The sequence below is a fragment of the Gymnoscopelus microlampas genome, assembly GCF_963454915.1.
Source record: "Gymnoscopelus microlampas genome assembly, chromosome: 11".
NCBI lineage: Eukaryota > Metazoa > Chordata > Actinopteri > Myctophiformes > Myctophidae > Gymnoscopelus > Gymnoscopelus microlampas.
The window spans coordinates 26,334,986-26,356,950 of record NC_139948.1 but is presented as its reverse complement, the minus strand read 5'-3'; the positions used below and the strand labels follow the sequence as shown (position 1 = coordinate 26,356,950).

The 21,965-nt window shown below is 42.8% G+C and overlaps 1 protein-coding gene across 1 annotated transcript; it reads left to right on the top strand.

Moving 5' to 3' along the window:
* The first annotated feature begins 5,403 nt into the window (after positions 1–5,403).
* On the top strand, positions 5,404–21,431 carry pdgfbb (platelet-derived growth factor beta polypeptide b). Its single transcript, XM_084072625.1, has 8 exons — positions 5,404–6,255; positions 13,065–13,161; positions 13,884–13,940; positions 15,909–16,102; positions 16,224–16,409; positions 17,538–18,402; positions 18,640–18,799; positions 18,976–21,431. The coding sequence occupies exons 1-7, from the start codon at positions 6,187–6,189 to the stop codon at positions 18,780–18,782; spliced, it is 1,611 nt and encodes a 536-aa protein (XP_083928751.1). The 5' UTR covers positions 5,404–6,186; the 3' UTR covers positions 18,783–18,799; positions 18,976–21,431.
* The last annotated feature ends 534 nt before the right edge of the window (positions 21,432–21,965 follow it).

The window sequence follows — 21,965 nt, the reverse complement described above, 5'->3', positions numbered from 1 at the left end:
ATGCGATTAATGCGTCAAATCAATTGTGGAAACGTTTCAGCAGATGGTGGAAAAACACTTTGACATCAAATGCCATCATTGTTCAACTGAAGATCAGCTCTCGCGTGGCTTGACCTTCTGTGGACCTTCTGAAAAGCTCTTCAATATTACTGTGAGTGCTGTCATTTCTCACTGTGTTGTTAAGGATAGAGGGTCCTCTGTCCTCTGTCCAGGGCTGTCAGCTGGGGACAGTGGGTGTGTGCGGGAGCCAAAGTATGAGGGGGAACTCTCTGGTTCCCTGCAACAGTATGTGTTGAATGCTATTCAATGTGTGTGTGTGTGTGTGTGTGTGTGTGTGTGTGTGTGTGTGTGTGTGTGTGTGTGTGTGTGCGTGCGTGCGTGCGTGCGTGCGTGCGTGCGTGCGTGCGTGCGTGCGTGCGTGCGTGCGTGCGTGCGTGCGTGCGTGCGTGCGTGCGTGCGTGTGTGTGCACGTGCACATGTGAGTGTCTGTATGTACAGTACATGTCTGCACATGGAAGATTGCATTTTGCACTTCATGTAAATGCATGGGGTCCTCTTTGTGCATTTGTAACAGAATGTATTTGTGAATGAGAGTGTGTGGGAGTGTGTCAATTAAATGTCAGAGATGCACGTTATTCACAGGACACGTACATGGTTTAACAATTTATTTATGTCCACACACAGTAGAAACACAGACAGCATTTTTTTTTAAATGATTGTTCAGTTGTCACCTGCATACATAGTAAAATCCTCTGGGTTATAATGATTTAACTTGTTAAATGAACATAGATGATTTTACTGTGTGGATGGGTGGTTTATGACATACTCTCGTCGGTGCAGGTGCATGTGTGTGTGCGTGTGCGTGCGTGCGTGCGTGCGTGCGTGCGTGCGTGCGTGTGTGTGTGTGTGTGTGTGTGTGTGTGTGTGTGTGTGTGTGTGTGCGTGCGCGTGCGCGTGCGCGTGCGCGTGCGTGTGCGTGTGCGTGTGTGTGCGTGCGTGCGTGCGTGCGTGCGTTTGTGCGTGCGTGCGCGCGCACACTTGTACGTGTGCACATTTAGAAGCTTCTGTTTGATGTAACTGCTGGCCTGTTGTGTGTGGGAAAATCCCCACCTCAAGTCAGGGACCTCCTGCACCCCTCCACCTCCTCTTCCTCCTCTTCATCCTGCTCCTCCTTCTTCCCTGGCTCCCCCCCCTCCTTAGAGACCAAACACATCATATAGGTTGTGAGGGCCATGACTAGAAGGTAAGAGTTATGTTTTGACATGTAAAATGACAACCGTAAGCAATGATTTATATTTTGTTGTACAGTTGCATGCTGAAAATAGCCAATCTACAAGCTAAACACATAGCTTAAATCACAACGGAAAATTAATTAAGCAAAACCTGTGGTGTTGGGTTCTTCTTCGGGGCCTTAAAATGTTGCTGAAGACTTTGGAAGAGTGCTGAAATGTTTTTTGTTTTGTTTTTTCCCCTTTCTTTATTAAACAGAAAATTCCTCCTTAAAATTGTAGCTCACAAAAAAAGCTTGTTCAATTATTTATTTACTTTTGAGAAATGTTTTCTTACCACTATAAGTGAATCTCACAACATGAGCGTCAGGGGACGAGCTGGTAGACCAGAGAGACCAGAGGAAATCCAACAAAAAGAGGTATCTTTAAACTTCTTTGACATTTTCTGGGGCAGATGCTGCATATACCGTATGTCAAGTGAAGCACAAGAAATAAGTGATAAAAAGTCAAAATATAAATGTTGATGTCATAGTACCTTAAAATAATGTTTCTTTCTTTTTTTAATCCTCAACAGCAATCCACTGTGATGTGGGGTAGGATGCAGGCAGTGAGTGCCCCAAACCAATATCCAGCTTAGGGCCCCCAGTCATTGTTAACAGTGACATACAGTACAGGCAGCTTTATTACAGTAGTTTCACAATTGCTTCACGGTTCAGCTAACTTCCATGGGCATAAAAGCAAAACAGCAACAAAGCAAGACCAAGGCAAGAGACTGAGCACTGGGGCATAGCTGGGGAGTCCAGATTGGCTGGTGTCAGGCACCAGGGCGGATCAAGACTGATTGGATAATTGGAGGTAGCAAATGACTTGAGAATAATTGGAGACCTGTGATAATGAATAGATGGAGGGACAGAGAGGTAAACATAAATATTATGTTCAAAAAAGAAAAATGTATTACAAATAATTATAAATAACTGCAGGTACCTTTATCATTCCAGGTTAGATATAAATACATTTTCCCCTATGATGTACATTTGTCCATGCCAGATCAGTGTAAAAAAAGAAAAACTTGGAAGTTGGAAGATAAACTAAACAAAAAATGTGCATATGGTCACCACACACCCCATTCTTACAGTACATCATCTTAAGTGAATATTTAAAAACAATACAAAAATACTTTTGATAGTGCCCTGACTAATAAAAGCCTATTTAAGCGTACTACTAAAGACAGTCTACAATTCTTTCTCTGAACAGGAAGGAATTGCAATGAAAGTACATTTGTTTATACATGATCTTCTTTTCTACTTTGATCTTTTCACCCTGTATCACCAGAGTCCCTGTGGGGTAATTCATAATGGCTATCCCATACTGCCAGTGGCCTTGGGTAAATGTGTGAATATGAAACAGGTTAAATATAGCTCAATAGCTCATGGTGTTTCCTGCATTGACTCTCGTCAGAGAAACAATGGCATCGTATTGTTCACCAGGTCCTAATTGAACTGGAAGAAAAGGGTTTACTGTTAAATGTGAAGACTTTGACAGGGCCCGCCTGGAACTACAATAACGTTTAATGTACTGTGAGGATGTGATATATGATTTAATTATCAACAAACTAGAGATGCATTGCGCACTGTATCTAAATTTGCTCCCACTAGTCTTAGCAATTAGAGGCAAACATTGACATTGATGGCATTTGTCCCTATTGCAGTGTTTCTCAACTTTTTTTGGGCCAGTGCCCCGTATCCAATATCCAGGTCCCTTACCGTTACCGCCCGCCACACCAACTAAAATGTAAGCTTTATTTTGATTGTATATTGTGTTGCTTAACTTGCTTATACAATTTAGAAAACATCTAATCGATTTCAAATATCAGATTTGATATTAAACTGAACTGTATGTGATTATTCTGTAGTAATTAGCCTTTCCCAGGGAGACAAAGAAATGTATGATTATAAGTACAATTGTATAAGGATGTTAGGGACTGTCAAATCAGGCCCCTCTCACAGCATGGAATGGCAATGCTGTCATGACCCTGTCACAGGCCCTGTCATGTTACCAGGTTACCACCATGTTACATAGAATAGATGACAGGGAAACACTATGCACCATAGAAGACAGGGAAGCACCATAGGAAGCACCATAGAACATAGGGAAGCACCATGTCAGTATCATGGTCAGTATCATGGTCAGTATTATGGTCAGTATCATGGTCAGTTATTATCATGGCCAGCTTCCAACGCCCCCCAAACTTCTCTGTACGCCCCCATTGAGAAACACTACCTTGGTATATGTGAAATTGCTTTTGGCTCTGCATTGTTTAGAGGCCTTTTAATGTGTGATAGAAATTTGGGGTTGATTGGACGCTGAATTTACAATTTTTGCCACACGGACAGGGGTGAAGACATAATCTCCGCCTTCCGGCCTTTCGGAAAATGTTGCTACCTGTGATTCTCTATAGGAAGGGACAACACACACACACGCACGCAAGCAAGCACGCACGCACGCACGCACGCACGCACGCACGCACGCACGCACGCACGCACGCACGCACGCACGCACGCACGCACGCACGCACGCACGCACGCACGCACGCACGCACGCACACACGCACACACACACACACACACACACACACACACACACACACACACACACACATACACACACACAGCAGTGGCTCAGGGGTAGAGTGGCCAGGTACAGTGAACTGGAAACCGCAAGGTTCCCAGTTCGATCGCGGGCTGGGGTGCTCCCCCAGAGCCAGTGTCGAAGTGTCCTTGAGCAAGACGCTGAACCCCTAATTGCTCCCGATGAGCAGGTTGGTGCCTTGGAGGTTTCCTCCGCCATCGGTGTATGAATGTGTGTGTGAATGGATGAATGGCACAATCAATGTAAAGCGCTTTGGATAAAAGCGCTATAAAAATGCACCATGTACCATTTACCACACACACACACACACAGTGTAGAACACACCACTGACACACACAAATGCACGCACACACAAACTCCTTGTCACATATTAATCCTGTAAAATCAACAAGGTTCATTTGGTTCTCTTACTATTTTGGTGCCCAGTCAAGTGAGTTTATGCAGAATCACAGGCAGCATTGTTCAGAAATGTTCCCTAAACACGAGTGACCGTGAAAGGTCGTCTGTCTGAGAATAACTCCCGTGATATTTAGAAACACCTTTTGTTTTTCTTAGCAAGGGGTGATGCTGGGGGTACACAAGACAAACCAATGTGCCGTGGGCATGGTAACTATCACTGTGACCTCTCCAGTAATAGCATGGAAAAAGGATTGGACGGTTATGCAATGGTCTGAATTTAGTTATGGGTTGTTCATAAAAGTATTGTCTGTGCCCTCAGCAATTATTTTCTGTATGCTTTTGTTTAACAAAAAATCCAATTATGCATATTAGGTGACCACGTTTAATCACATTCACAACAGATGAATTTCAAGGACCTATAGCTAAAATGTTTTAACAAAATGGGCCCACTCAGTGGCCTAAAGTTAGGTAGCATATCCAAACTTATATCAAAGCATGTGTCACAACTAGAGAAATAGCTGTGCATTTAGATCAAAGGGGACTTTCTTCAAATGGATCATCTTTGAAGGTCTTGGCATGGCCTCAGAGATACCCTCATGATCAAAACCACAGGAAATATTCCCAAGTGTGGCTGTTCATTCTGTTCAAGCTCTGTCCTTTGTATGCAGATCATGACCTATTCCTCAGATAGAGGGCGGGAGAGAGAGATATTCTACCAGAACTCGGTCAGGAATTTTAGACTATAGATCCCATAGACTGGAGGTGGTCAGTCGCGCTGTAATTGGCTAGTTGGTTGTCAGGCAACTTGGCTACTTCTGTCACTATTGCTGGCCAGAAGCTATATGTATCATTAGTTACAATGGCCCAAGTTAGGCAATTCATCAACGTCCCTTTAAAATATTATTAAGTCATTTTGATGCATGAATATGTATCAAATGCTATGTTATAAGCCACCATGTTATAAACTGCCATAAGTTGCCTGACAACCAGCCAGCCAATCAAAGCATGACCTTCTCTCCGGGCTATGGGACTGTGTGTGCGTGCTGCGCACCGGCTGTAATCAGGCAGGTCCAGGGAGGGCAGAGGCGCACTGAGACTAGAGCGCTTTGGTTATTGATAAGGCTCCTTGGAAGAAGAGGACCGCAAACTACCGTCCACTGCCGTTAGTCCATAGATTTAGCCCTTGACGTAGACTTTGCGTTTGTTCACTGTTAGAAATATTGAGATCTGGGGGACGCATTGGAAACGCGAATACAAGTGGATTTTCTTTATTTTGTTTTACTTTTTACATTTTGATTTCATTTTTTGGATATTGAATCTCTGGGATAATCTAACTTTTGATATTCGACTGACACGTTCTGAGATCTGGTGGATAACTTCATTATCTGGGGTTTGGACCTTTGTTACTTCGAAATGTAGCTTAGTAAGGTTCTGAACCTTTTATGTGGACTAATGCACTAGTCTTTCACTTTTTTTTTTTTTTAGCAGTTCCAGAGTGCATTAAGAACGCTGAATGGTTGTCTCACACACAATAAACTTGGATTGTGGATTCAGGATTGTGCAACCTACGGATTGGGTTCTCCATCTCCAATGCTGATATGAAATAAAGTCTTCTGAGACAGTTGAAGGAGGCAGGGTCCGCTTATACTGAGGACAATCGCCAATTCTTTGGATAACTTTGCTGGAGACGACAGCGTGGGAGCCCGCCTGCGCGCATCACGCAGATCCACAGGGCGAGCCACAGATCCACAGGGCACGCCGCTGTCCCCTTGGCCAGTGATCCACAGCTCCACCGATCCTCAGATCCACAGGGCGAGACGCCGCTGTCCCCTTGGCCAGTGCTGAGCAGAGAGACTTTCGCCTCCCTAAATGCCCGGTCCGTCGCGGAGCATCGAGGCTGGGCAGCAACATGAGCTGGTTGTGGGTACAGATGCTCGCGATGCTGGCGGCGTGTCTCCGGTTTGGCGCAGCCGAGGAGGTGAGTTTATAATTATGCCATAATCCCAGAGAGCACTGGTTCCCAAACACTGGGTTGGGACCCATTTGTGGGTCGTGGACACAATTTTATGGGTTGCCGGTAAATATCCTTTAACCTTTTGCTTCTTACATCTTCTATTTTATTTGCTTTCTTTAAAAGCAACCAAAAAAATCTTTCAAAAATAATGTCATACATTTTTAAAAATCTAAGAAATTCTATTAATTAGAAAACAAATGTTTAAGAAGTAGTGAAAATTTGATCTACAAGCTTGTAGATCTGCTATTTTCACTGGTTTGGGTCCCGGGTCTCGAGCTAAAAAGTTTGGGAACCACTGCTATAGAGAGTCTGAGAGACAGGGCTGGACATCCACTTCAAACTCTGTTCTATTCGATTCGATTCTATCATACAAAATTACAATAATTCAAAATTCAAAAACAGCAACTTCAAATAGCCTACTTCAACATTAATTTTGGTAAACTTTTATTTTATTAAAAAAAAACATATAATGTCACGATATAACGCAATCCTACATCTCAAACGATATAGCTTAGCTGTGATTAAATGCCCTATTTTTTTTTTCTTCTATAGTGCATGCAGCCATGCACCTGCCCCAATTCACTGTAGCAGGGTTACTGTACCTTCTCACATAAACTTTATCAAAGCAGCGTCCTCTGGGGGGCAACTAAGAACTCGATGACTATTGGTGCTGATAGGGGTGGGAATCCTTAAAGAGAAAATAACTGTTATTTCTCCCATTAACTGGCTTTATGAATGGGCGCCTGAGGGTAGACACACATGCCAAGGTACTCCTCTGGAGCTTTATGGCTTCTGATGAACGGAGAAACAAAGCCAGCCGTGATGATAGGCTCCCCCATGGATGAACGTACCACGTGCTTCAGTCCAGCATCCATGGTGGAGACCGTTCCAGATGTTTCACTGAGTGAGCGTGCTCATAAACCTGTCAATAAGGATAATCATATCATCATGACAGGAGGCCACTTAAAAAAAAAAAAAAGTATAACCAGACATTCAGCTGTCCACTGTCACACACCCCTTTTCTTTTTGTAATTCCTCACTCACAGGTCCAGTAAAGAATAGGTCAGGGAGGTGATTTGAGACTTGTACTGTGTGTGATGTGAGAGGTGTCTCAAATTTCAACATGCTGTTAAGACAACTTGTCACACAAAAGATGTTGACCTTGGAAAACACAGTTTTTACTGAACTTTGTATAATGCTTCCCAGAGTGGATCTGTAGGTCAGCTTAGCTATAGGTGTCATCTTTTCTTTTACACAAAATTAAGTATGGGCATGTCACATACATACAATATCTGGAGGCATTATGATTACTAAAATGTTCTGCCTTTCAGGCTTTAGATAGAGCTGTGTAAGAATTTAGAAAACGTCACCCAAATCAACCTCAATACTTTAGGGTTCTCAGATAACACTGACATTATTATTCTATGATTAGGCATTGTCAAGCATAATCCTATTGTGTGCATTATTTGACCATACATGTGTTCTGGAATACAATAGTCGATTAACAAGGAACTTATCACAGTGCTCTGCCTCCACAAATACAAAAACAAACAATGTGGCAACCACATGTTTGGGAGAAAAATAATATTCCCACACATGATGATTTATTCTGCTTTATAACTTAATAACTGGGACCGTTTTCTTCAGAAGTCAACAAGAAAAGACAAAAGTCCCAGACTGAGGTCAAATGAGGTTTTCTATGTAACCGACATTGTAACATTAATAAACATTTTTGGCCTCTTATGATGATGGCTGGCTATAGATATGAAGTCCATTCATGCCATAGTTTTATGTGAATGGAGCCTGAAGAAAGATTACAATCAGTTTCCCAGTCATAGAATCTAAGGAGTATGGGGAGCAAGATAATCAATACACGCACACGCACGCGCACACACGCACACGCACACGCACGCGCACGCACGCACACACACACACACACACACACACACAGACGCACGCATGCACGCATGCACACACGTGGCGCAGGCAGGCAGGCAGGCAGGCAGGCAGGCAGGCAGGCAGGCAGGCATGGCAGGCACACACACATGCTCACACAGAGACAGAAAGATGTCCGTTTTAGGAAGTGGAGATATAAACAGGTCAAATTGGGGCACACCTCTTTGTTGGCTTCATCCAAATTAATCAGATAACTTCCGTTCCAGTTCCTCGTTCCCAGACAGAACCAGCCAGTGAGGGCCTTTATTGGCTTACTGTTTCAACCCTCCAGTGATGAGCTGGTGGGATCAGCTGCTCACTCTCCAATCCATCACTATATTAATCACAATAACGCTGGTGTCAAATGTTTTACCCCCCCCCCCCACCAATAATTTTTTGCTATTTTCAAAAACAGCTAAAATGGCCGGTCTACAAGCTAGCAAAGCACTGTGATGCGACAGCTATTTTCGTTATTTATCATACAACGAAGTATATAGGGCTTACGTGGTTAAACTGATCAAATTGATTAAACTTATTCTGAGCCAGGCCTCTATGGGTTCATGGTTGACTAGAGAGCCCTCTCAACAATGAATGGACCCTTGCTTGATGTTTCCCATGACCCACAGTTCTGCTGGATTGAGTTGGGTCTAGCAAGTAGAGTTGATTGTGGGGGGATGGGTGGAGGGATATGAGATGAGCGAGAGGGAGGGGTGAAGAGGTAAGCAGATGGTCTTATAGAACTAGCACTGTGATAGGATAATGAGCCATATTCATGGGTCATATTGCTCCCGCCATGGGATGGGAGGAGACTTTGTAAGCTGTGCCCGATGATGTGCTGGTCTCGGGGTCAAAGCATGAGAATCAGTCCTTTACTCATAGACTCCAGTTCATTTAATAGTCTCTGCTGGCACACTGACAGGCCCCCCCTGGCAATTTGAGGCAGAAATGTACAGTCACAGGCACTTTGAGGCGTAACTTACACGACCAGGACGGAATTCCCCATCTCTAATGTTAAAGTGGCAGCATGGGTGGCATGGAGGCATCACAAAGCCCATAATCAGCATTCATGGTATTCTGTGAATCAGACGCATGGTGTGTGCATGGATTTGGTGACAGCTTATGACACTGTGCATGCTGTATGCAAGAACATCGCCAGATTCTGTGGAACTGTAGCTCTGCTGCGTGTTAAGATGGGAACTGTGGTTTAATGATGAGGAGGAACCCATGATGAGGAATAAATACCATTATCATTATCTATCGAACACTTTCAAACTGGCATCCCTATTTTGGGCATGCATGTTTTCACAAATGTTCTAAACATTTTCATTATGCGACACTTTGTGAGCTTGCAGATCTGCTATTTTAGAAAATAAGGTTAAGTGATTAAGAAAGTAACTGGAGGAAAAAAAGAAAAGTGCAAAAAAGATGCATGCTACAAGATGCATGCTATAAGATGCATGCTAGCGATGTGCACGTGTATGCTCGGTTTTACATGATTCCATGTGAGCAATGCACATGTGCATGCTGCTGCTGCGGCCTCTGCTCGGCTTGTGCGCCGGCAGCAAACTTAGACCCTCTAATTATGTAGCATTAGATGTTCCCTCTCCTCCTCCTCCTCTGCTCACCACAGCCCCTGCATGTACCTGGCATTCCTCAATGTGTCCAATAATCCTCCAGGGGTTTGGGGTAGAGATGGCTGTACCAAATGGGAAACAGTAGGATAAGCATCGGATTATGTTACATCTTCTGTGGAGACTCACAAAGGCTAATTAAGTGAAGACAAGGTCTGGAATGGATTGTGTCAAATTGGAGTTAACTAGATGACATGATTTTCTTTGTGTGATTGCTCACAAATTACTATAAAACAGAGCTTATTCTGATGTTAAAATGAGGAAATAGGAAGTTACCTCAGTGCCTCTCTAAACAGCACTGAGAGCAGGACAAACAGTGAGCGGACGTTACAATTCACTTCCTTGAGTCTCAGTACCGGTTGTGAGAGGTGGGATGTGCAGCAGCACACGTGTCACCATGGCATTTTGTTTCCATAGCCAACATTATAATGATACACATAGTCTAACAGCTTCACTGTCTCTGCTCCATCAGCAGAAATACTTTATTTAAAGCAGGCAAACCACTCCAGATGGTTGCTGGATGCTGAGGTAGAGTTTAGTTGATCAATCTCAGACACTGGCAGTGTAAACCAAATAGTATGTGGATTTCAATTCAGTGTTTTTTTGCCATGAATGTTTCCATATTGCAAAATCATTAAGAAATAAGACAAATAAATGTCTGCTGTATTTCCTTCATATTCGTCTGTCAACTTTTGAGCCAATTATTCAAATTCTGGGCTGACATAAACACTTAAGCATAATAAACTAATGTTTTCATTTAAAATCTTCCCCTCGAAGTAGATACATACTGTACATAACACCTAACACGTCGCCCTTTTGAACGGATACTGTGATGAGAAGTGCTGTTGCCAAGTTGGAGTTGTAATATATATTGTTTTGTATGCATTATTGACGTGTGTTTACATTCTCCGCCTGTGCATTGCTTATCTGTTTACATCAGCTTTGTTTATTGGTTACCCGAAGTGTTTAATTCTTCCTGCTCTGACTCAAATGATCGTGACAGCGGGCCTTGCTGTGGACAAAGACAAGTCCATCAGACACAATTAGCCAAGCAGGCAGGTTTGCCCGCCTGGTGGAACCTGGACGGGGGGAGGAAGTAGCCCTGATGGCTCCTTAGGGGCATCAGCGGTTGTGCAGTGGAGATGTTAATTCACGGCATTTCCCTCCTGTATAATTTGACTCTGAGTCAACCAACAATAGGGGAAAAGTCAATGGCATACAGTAAGGGCAGGGTGTGTGAATGCCATGTTCACACATGGATGGCTGCTTCCTCTGGCTAAGCATTTTGTCCCAGAGGGATTCATCATACACAGTAAAATCCGGAGTGTTCATTTAACTCTGAGAGTGTAGATATGGAACCAAATGGACCCTTACGGGTCCATTTGGTTCCATTTGTACACTCTCTGAGCTACAGACTCGTAAATGTTCATTTCGTCCTTAACTATCAATCATTTAGCCAGGGACCCCCTTGAAATTAAATGCACACTACGGATGTTACAGTGATACTCTCAAAAAACGTAATGGAATTTAACACACACATGCTTGGATGTTTGCTGGACTAGACCGGCAATGGAAAAATAATGCATTTTGAATGGGTTGACATGTTTGAGAATAATGAATTGTGCACCAAAAGAAAGTATTACAACTTGTAAAATATATTTGAAGGCTGGAACAACTACGTATAAACATAATCTGAGAATAATAAGAATGCAGTTAAAGTGACATTTAGGAAAACAGCTGTTTATTTTTTTCAGGAGCATGAATATTGAAATTGCTATTAGAGATAATGTTATTGGCCTTCTAATACAAATATATTTTTCTGTAGTTATCAGGCGGTGGGTCTTTGTAGGATGGACTTCTTTCATTTATTCCAAATATCTCTTCCTATACCTACTTACCTTAGCAAAATGCTGTGGTATTGATTTGCTGAACTTTAACCCTGGTATGACTATTTTGGGCACTTTTTTATCCTAAAAAAGTATGTTTGAACAGCCAATCTACAAGGCTAACCCTAACCCTTTCAATATAACTTACAAGGCTTGCATATTAGCTATTTCTGAAATAATTTCTAATACAAAATAAAAGAGGGCTTCAGTGGTTCATTCGCCAGCTTGGGCCGACTCACTGACCAGACAGAGGTGGTTTTCAGTGGCTCCATGTTACAGCCGGGGGAGCCCCTCAACATTTAAAGCTATCCTCTCTGGAGTGTCTCTCGACCCATGTCTGATCCCCTCGTCCCTTCTTTTTATTCATCCATTAACCCTCTTTTTTTCAGATGCACCTCCAGTCCTCTCTGTATCACTCCTTCCCCCACTTCCTGGCTCCTTCCTGGCTCCTTTGACCCCTAAATGTTAGCAGATGAGAGGACACAAGGCCAATAGTCATTCACCCCGCTCTTAGTGACCATTGTGTGTCCACTGTGGCTAATACCCCTCCACACACACACACACACACACACACACACACACACACACACACACACACACACACACACACACACACACACACACACACACACACACACACACACACACACACACACACACACACACACACACACACACACACACACACACACACACACACACACACCATCATCCCTCGTCCATTAATGACTCTGGGGGTCAAACCCCACACCTAGTACACACACTCAGACTGTGGAGCTGTTGCCTGGTTGTCTGTGTGGCAGCCTAGTAATTTTGAGTCTAAAGTGCGTTGTTACAGACGTAGCCATTATGTCGCATTAAGCTCATTACATTAAGCCCGGTTTATACTTTGTTTTACAACACTGTCACTCGCCGGAAATACCAAATCTTTAAGCTCACATCACGTAAGCCATGCAATAGGCCCTGCGCATAACTGTAGTCCCGGGTTTCCCGAAGGTGGCATACCTGTTACCAGTTCATGTTCAGTTATGGACCAGGTGTAACACCCTTGGGAAACCCTGGATTGGAGTTATGCACAGAGCCTGCAATGTGAATGTTCGCCGCACAAGTTCTGCACTCTCGCTCCAGAGGAATTGTTTGCAAAGCTTTGCATTCGGAGGACATTCTGGGACACAATGGCTACCGCAATATGCATGTACACACTACAGCTGACAATACATATTATTTGTGGTTGTGTGATTCAAGATACAGTATAGGTATCTCTGCCACCTATCTTTCTAATTGTTCTCATTATGTGTGTGTGTGTGTGTGTGTGTTTCAGGGGGACCCTCTTCCTGCAGCCCTGGTGGAGCTGGTTAGAAGCAGTCCCATCTCCTCCATAGAAGACCTCCAGCTGCTTCTGTTCACTGACTCCGTAGGTAAAGACCCAGAGCATTCTTCTATTATTAATAACACACAAATATACTACTTCAAAGATACCGTAAAATCCTTAGTATTTTGCTTTTTATTACTTTTACAACTACTGTACTATTCCGACTGCCACTACTATGACTGCAGAACATGTGCCGCCCACTTGTCTTATTTTCTCCAAGTGCAATTAGATCTGAACTACGTACAATGTTTTGTAGATGGTTCTCATTGCGTTCACTGTCCTCTCTGTACCAACAGTAACTTTTGAATTAATATGGGAAAACCAGTATTTTACAACTGCTACAATGAATAAACAAAGAGTGGTTAATTTAATCATGGACTGAAAACACAATGTACTGCACTACAAAATACTAAAAAGCAATTGCTTCAACAATCACATGGGATGAGTTCTACAGCAGGCTAACTAGGGAAGTTTCAGTTGTAAACAATAAAACAATGACTTTAACTGACCCCTCCTTTCTTTCTATTTCTGTCTGTTTCTCTGCCGGTCGGTCTGTCTGTCTGTCTGTCTGTCTGTCTGTCTGTCTGTCTGTCTCTCTTCTCTGTGCTCTCTTTTGTCTGTCATGCTTTCTTCTGCATTCAAAGCCACATGCAACAGAATTTTAAATGGAACTTTAACATTAACTTTACAATGAAACAATATTGTAATAGTAGAGATGTCTAGATACAGTATGTGAAATTGATATTGAGCATTTATTGTATGTCTCAGGTGGAGAAGAGGAGGGTTCACCTGCTAATGAAGGTCATAGATTACCAAGGAGCCTTGGTGAGTTTTGATCTCTTCCTCCTTCATTTAATGGTGTTTTTTCCCTTTGTCTTTGTTGCTTTGGTTGACAGAGTACATGGACAACTTAATGTGTGATTGATTTACATTTAATGGGTTAACAAGAATAAACAAACTTTATACATCTCTCTTCAGTTGTAAATGAAAACAAAGTGTACAGTATATCTACGTTCAAATAACAGTAAATGTCTTTGGCCTCGACTAGTGGGCTGTATTTCTATTTTATTTATCTAATTTCTGGTCTTTATCCATCCACCTATCTCCCCGTTTCATAGTCTATTCCTGTGGCATTGTTACTTCGTTCTAAAAGCTCTGCAGATGTTCAAACATTGAACTCCTTGTCTGATCGGATCAGAATGTCATCTGCATGTCTGATGCTCAAGCCATCAGGCTATTGTAGTTAATGAAACAATAATGTTGAGTGTCATCACCCTGATGCGAGGGGGGGATTAACGGCCTCTAGACTGTGTGTGTTCAAAAGTGAGGCAATGTCAGGCACTCCCTCCATCCAACCATGAAAGCATTCATTATGATGACAAATGCATTCATAAGTACACTCCAACAGTGAAAGAAAGTTGTAGTGCTGGCAAGGAGGATTCCTGATTTTCTCCAAGAGCTCAGAACGCTCAGTCCTCATTAATGGAGTACTTGGAGAGTGCTCAGTCAGCCTTCCCAGGAGGCTGATTAATGTGACGAGTATGGTTTTACTGACACGCTAAAATCCTCCCTGCTGACCTGTTCTCTCTATCGTAATAAAGCAGATGTCCACATTATTGCGCATCTATCTACATTAGTCTCACATCTTTGTCATGTTCACTCATGCAAGCAGATGTCGTTATGAAACGTTATCAATCGAGATTTAAACTCTGCCTTGCTGAAGAAGCTCAGACATTTTCACTTAGGATCTGATAGCATGGTGGAATTACAGAGAGAATGTCAGATTCTGAGAGGATAACTTTGATCCTGAACAGCACTATTGCCTCAACTATTTCTCTCTACGACTATCTCTCGTCTCTCTCAACTATCTGGTGTCATGCCAAAGTGTCTTTGGACAAGATGTTGTACTTTTGCATGCTTATCTGTTTTTGTTCACTCTGGCGTCCGATGGTTCCAGGGAAAAAGAAAACAATCTTGGTATTTTAATCATTACTTTAATCACTGAGCTATTACCCTTTCATTTTAATACTCACATAAACAGAGCTGTAAGCGATTTCATCATTATATTGTCTGCTGCATTGGTACATTGTGCTTGTATGGCCACAACATGTTTCACTGTACAAACCTGAGACTACATGCACCCGAGGTAGACAGATACTTTTAGATGAATGTGCAAGGAATAAAGCAATTATCATATTTGCCAGACACTCATCTCATAACAACTTGTGTGGGTTTGGACAGCTGTAGCTAATCATGAGATGGATGAGCCTTGAGAGTGCATGTTGATTGTTGCTCATTAGTTCTTGGCTCAGCTGATACAGACATCCCTGGAATGAGTTTGGTAAACCCACAGTTCTTCAAAAGTGTGTTTGTGTTTAGCTTTCTTTATCAAATGGTGCAAGAAATATGTTAGGATTCTCATTATTTTTGGATTGCATTTTGTATTGAAGAGTTTGGGTTTTTGCCGGACCCTGGAAGGGATGGCCTATAATAATCCATTTGAGTAATTGATTGTTTGAGTGACTACTCCCTATTGTTGCATGGGGATTATTATAGTTATCATATATGTCTTGTTCTTTTTGTACTTACACTCAGGGCTGTCATGAAATAGGAAAATGTGATAATGATTAATCTTGCCTAAAGCAGCACAGGGGCCCACCACAGTATTAATGTCCTCATCAGTCTCATCTTATCATGGGGCCAATGAGGCCTATTACTTGCAAAGTCCCTGGTAATATGAATAAGAACATAACTGTAAATCTAAGTCATTGTCTCTCCTTTGCCCTCCATCAGATGCCCAACCAGCACAGCAGGCTCTGTGTAAAGTTCGTACTGAGGTCGTAGAGGTCACCAGAGCCATGTTGGATCGTAGCAATGCCAACTTCCTGTTATGGCCCCCCTGCGTTGAGGTGCAGCGCTGCTCTGGCTGCTGTAACACCAAGAGTCTGCAGTGTGTCCCTATCCTTACGCACACGCGATACCTACAGGTACACACATGCACGCGTACGCACACACACACTTTTTAATTGTGCTATAGTTAAATGCAGAGCACAGGTTCTGTACTCCGTAAAGTAAATCCTTGCACCTCTTCCTCTCCTTTGTTGTTAGGTGATGAAGATCCAGTATGTCAACAAACGACCCACCTATGCCAAAGCGGTGGTATCAGTGGTGGACCATGTGGAGTGTCGGTGTCAGCCCGCCCCACGTCCTCCCGTCACCAGGAAAAAATCCTCTCGCAGACAACAGACCCACACTAAGGACCAACATCGAAACCAGACCCTCAGCCAGGGACAGGTATGAAGCTTATTTTGACACATTTAAAGTATGCTTTTCGTCCATAGTTCGTCGTATTTGTGATCTGGTTTGGGCAACAACAAATCATGAAAGCAACATGACATATTAAAATCAGACAAAAACAAATCATGTAGTCATGTAGTGTGTGCAGTTGTATCAGTACTGTCTTAAAGCATGTTGGTACAGTATTTGGCAGGCACTGCAAGCCTATTTACTGTGAACATTAAGACTCCATCTGTGACATTTCATATACTGTTCTGAAGGTGCTTTTAACTCATTCCCTGCCAGACTTATTTCTGGCTGTGTTTGCCCACTGCCAGCGATTTAGTGTTTTTTATAATTTTAAAAAATTCACACATTTTTTTTTCCATTATGATCGCAAGTGCAATCGTTTCTAAACACACAGGCGATTCGTGCACGGCACTCAAACAACAAACATTCCGATCGGGGCGGAGTCTCTCTCCTCCAGCCCAGTGTAAAAACACCATGTTTCGCTATGTGAACGGAAAACTCACTTACTTTTTTCACCTCGCCACAGACCTCGCTAAATCCCTTATGATCGCGTGTTCAACTGTTTGTAGACACACAGGGTAGTTGTGTGAGTGGCCCAGAGAAGAAATTTTCAATCGGCGACATTCCATTTTGCAGTAGTAGCAGTTTTAAAACAGCGTCGCTAAACAGCATTCCACGGCGGAGAAATGCAAAGCCGAGAAATGACCGTTTTAGAGGCGGACCTAAACAGGAAGCGGACGGAACCGGAAATCTTCGATTTGACGTATTTCGGTATCCGGGTGTGCTACAATGAAATGTGTCACTGCGAGAGATGAAGGACGTTGAGATCTTGTTTTAAAATAATATTTTGCAAAATTACGTTTTTTACGTCAGAGGCAGGTTTGGTAATTGGAAAAAAAATGCGTTTTTTACGGCAGTGGCAGTGAATGAGTTAAGTGATATTACAAGACAGGTAGACATAAACACCACCAATTTCCACCCGTGTACTGTATGTATGTAATTAGACCAGTAATATCAGACTCAATAGCCTCAGCTGAAAGGAAACTAACTAACTGAGCTGAACTGTACTGAATTCATGGAAATTGAGATGAATTTGATTCAACTTTATTGTCAAAGGGCAAGGCACGGTCCAAGGAGAATCTCCATCATCAGGATGAGCTTAAGCATCACCAGAGGGTCCAACTGGAGGAGCTGCTGGAGAAGCACTGGAGCCCAAGAGGAGACACGTTCACCCCATCTGAAGAGGGCTATAGTCTGGCTGGGGAGGACACATCTCGGTCCAGGGAAAATATTCTCCATGGCCCTCACTGGGTCTATAATGCCACCAGGCTCCTTGGAACTAAAGTTGGGGCTGATAATCAGGAGAATGTGGAGGACAGGTTTTCTGATGGCAATAGGACACTTTCCTTGAAGGATCGTGATGGTTTCATTGTTGATGAGACCAGCAGAGGGGTTGAGGGTGAAGATGGGTTGGTTATCAACAGTACAGAGGGGAAGATGAGAACAAGTTACGATGAGGGAAATGTGGACAGGAAGCAAGCTAGAGAAGACACACAAACTCACGGCCCGTCACTGCAAAGCGACAAAACCTCAAAGACCCACGCAAGTGAATCCTCTGAGCGAGCAACTCAGTATCCACAACCCAGCCTTGGCACCACCAAGGCACCCGACCAGAGAGGCGAGAACAGGTTCCGACCCACAAAAGAGCCAAATCCTGACCCTCGAGGACAGGACAGACGGAGGGACAATGAGACTCCAGAGGAGGGGAAGAGATTGCAGACAGATGAGGAGAGACTAGAACAGGAGAAGAAGGAGCTACTGCTCCTTCACAAGAGGCTGGACCAGGAGAAAGAGCTCCTGAGACAGCAGCAGCTGAAACGGGAAGAAGAAGAGGGAGAGAGGGACAAGGACAGGGAGAGTCGACATCACCACCCGTATAATAAAGAACACCGTCATCCACAAACAACTACACAAAAAACAGGTACAGTCGTGTGCAGAATTTCATATCTTTGTGGCTTCCACATTGTATGTAGCATTTATTTTCAATTAAAACAAAGGAGAATGCAGAATCTGCTGCAGTTATTCGAATAAAGATGACTTTGTTGACCAATGTTATTCACGCCATATTGGACCTGTGTCACTATTCCCAGTGGGATTGCAATTTATTTATTTATTCTTATGTTAGCCTTCCAGTCTCATCTCAGTTCTGTTCTTTCAGAAACAATGACTACCACTACCACACAACCAGTATTGGTCCCAGCAGGGCCCCGACCCCCCGCACGGCCAAACCCGCCCAAGAAGAGGATGAGGAAGAACCGCAAACGTATCAGCAAGGCAGCTATGAGAGCGATGCTGATGTAGAACCAACAGCAACCCAGGTTAGTTCACTTATTCAGTTAAATTAAAAAGGAAATAAGTGAATGAAAGGATGACTAAAGAATGAATGCCCGATTACTGTAATGAAGTTAATCAAGCATTTTGCTTTCTTTTTTTGTTGTTCCGAAACACACGACTGTTCATACTGTACACTATATGTCTTCTATCTCTTACCCAGGGACACATGATGGTGTATTTTGTGGACAATCCAAAAGGTGAAGCAGAGTGATTCCCCTCATATAAGTATTTATTCACCTGTCAGTAACCTGCTCGTCCTGTGAGGTCTCCTCAGTAACAATACTAATGTATGAATGTCTGGTGAACCTGTAACTATACCCTCGGATGGAGTGAAACGAGGATAAGAAAAGAACACAATTTTGTACAAGTAAATAAATACATGACCTGTTCCAGAGGCTGCTCGTTGCAGCAGTGCCAGTTTCTACTGGCAAAGAACCGGTGCCCCCAGAGATTGTGAGCTTACGTGACCAATGAGAATCTGTGGAATGAGGGAACTGGGGGATGGTGGAACCTACTGGTGCATTCTACAACGTCTATGTGGAAACTCCTTTGATGTCAGCAAGGGAAAAAAGACACTTGAGTCTGAACAAAACCAAGCCAAAGACTGTTTCGAACATGAACTAACAAAACCTTTTTGTGTCGGAGAGACTCAGTTCTATCATAATGATCACAGACTCCACCAGACAACCAAGTGCAGTGATGCAGGGAATCACTCCTCTGTGATACTGAAGGATGTATTGTATTGCAACAAGATGAACTTGGAGAGAAGAATATGAGAAAAGACTACAGTATGATGAGATGTTCCTTATCTCGACCAAAATGGGCAGTATTTCCATGCATGATACAACTCCATGCTGCTCAGTGTCTATCGCCCGGAGGGTCAGTTTCAGCTGCTGTGAGAAAAATACAGCAATAAAGAAATGGCAGTACCTAACCCTGATATCACCCATTAGCTTATTAAACAGTGTTAGTATGTCTTTAAACATATTTAATTCTATTTAACTCATTGCAAACACTGGAATTCCACTGATGTGATTTGAGGACAAAATGAACAGATTGTTTCAATGACGTTTCAGCTTGTTTCAGAAACACATTGGCGGTGTGATGATAAAAGTGCAAGGTGCTAACTTAATTCTGGTGGTTTGCATTACACCTGTGATAACTGACTTTATTCTTTATCATTTCTTATTTATTTGTCTCAATCCACTTTGGAACTGTGTTAATTTCTCATCCAAATACTATATGAGACATGGTTAAGGTGTATAACAGTCAATAACTCTGTCAGGTGTGAGACTATACAGTACTTCATTGTACGACTGTCGCTTGATGGAAAGAATAGTTTTTCAACTGAAAATTGTCATGCGTCGCAACAAGTCAACAAGTATAAATTGGGCGTAGCTCATGCAGACAGATTAAAAATGGCTTAAAAAAAGGGAAAATGTTTCTTACCTTCTGGTGTCATATAGACAGAGGTGGTGGCAATGTAGCTCTAGTGTGTGTGTGTGTGTGTGTGTGTGTGTGTGTGTGTGTGTGTGTGTGTGCGTGCGTGCGTGCGTGCGTGCGTGCGTGCGTGCGTGCGTGCGTGTGTGTGTGTTGAAGGTGTCATGCACACATTTGTGTGTCTGTGGTTCATTTCAATAAGCATGGAGAGACATACAGCATATATTTTTGGATTTGTTTTTCCACTATCACTAATGATTTACACTGCAGGCCAGGGAATAACAGCTTTGTCTCTTCAAAGCTGATCAGTGCTTTTCTTCTGGTTGTTGTCTGTCTACGGGGTGAAACAGGGGAAAATGGGAACAGATCCTATCTGTATGGGACGAGTAAGTTTCCCTCCCTGCTTTTTCTTTATTTGACACAGGCTCAGCAAGGCCACTGGAATGAGGCACCATTGTAGTGGTACAACAGAGAGCTGGTAGCCTAGAACACACTCTCTCTCTCTTTCTCTCTCCCTCCTGTCTCCCTCTCTGTGTCTCTCCATGTCTCTGCCTCTCTCTGTGTCTGTTGCCCTCTCTCTCTCTCTCTCTCTCTCTCTCTCTCTCTCTCTCTCTCTCTCTCTCTCTCTCTCTCTCTCTCTCTCTCTCTCTCTCTCTCTCTCTCTCCTCTGCCTTTGTGTTTATTTTTTGCCGGGAACAATTGCACGTTTTCAGTCTTTGGGGAAAGAAACGTTGGGGCCAGCAGTCCAGAGGGTAACCTGCTTCCAAGTGCCCTCACTGTATTCTGTTAACAATTGAAAAACACACTCATTTGACCTTTGACTTACAGGAAGTTGTCCTGAAAAAGCTATGCTCATAAGTAGGGGCACCAGGGCCAAAAAGGTGAATCTATAAAAAGAATACTTTGAAAAGAAAAGATTATTTTTGTTCTTAAGTTCTCTGGTGTAACAGCGGTCATCAAGGTAGTTCAAATTACTGAATTACGCTGTTAATTCTGTTTGTTGCCATTAACCATACCAGCCAAACTATGTTAAGTTATTGAAAATGTGGCTTGTATAAGTCTTCATGCCAATTTAGAACTGTTATTGATACTTGTCTGTTCTTTTTGTAATGAGTTATCAGAAGAGAAGAAATGTTTTGTGATAACATTGCCACCTAATGCTATTTTGATATGGGTATAAAAAGCTGACATGCTTAAATGTGCCTTGGTTTGTGTTTTTATTAATTTTCTTTGTCTCATGAACAGCAATGTATTTGTTATTTTATTCGAATACAAAGCTTGCACAGTAAGTACTTTGTGTAGAACATGGGTAGCTATGGTCTAACTGGCCATTAATAATTTTAATTCTCACTTACATGTTAGCATGGAGGTTTGGCAAGAAGCATTCAAACTAACAGACTTTGGGGCCAGAAATGATAAGCAAACTACTGCAGGTGAAGGACAGCATGTAAACTTACAGAGTGGTGAGAAGAAAATATTGTTAAGGAGTTGAGGAACAACATGTGAATCTGACATGATGGGAAAGCACATATGTGGCAGGATTATGAGTACTGAATACACACCTAGCGTTCGTGGTAACATATCATCATGAAATTCACCATGAACAAACAGCAAAATGGGCCTAGATAACCTGGCCTCTGTACTTGAGTGTATCTGAGTCCTTCTAAGTCAAGTCAGAGGGATCTACAGCGGTGATTCTCAACCCTTTTC

Excerpts from the sequence above, each read along its gene's own strand:
- pdgfbb (XM_084072625.1), top strand. The coding sequence starts at position 6,187 with ATGAGCTGGTTGTGGGTACAGATGCTCGCGATGCTGGCGGCGTGTCTC. Across the intron at positions 13,941-15,908 it reads TAGATTACCAAGGAGCCTTG|ATGCCCAACCAGCACAGCAG; the intron begins GTGAGTTTTGAT and ends GCCCTCCATCAG. Across the intron at positions 18,403-18,639 it reads AACAACTACACAAAAAACAG|AAACAATGACTACCACTACC; the intron begins GTACAGTCGTGT and ends CTGTTCTTTCAG.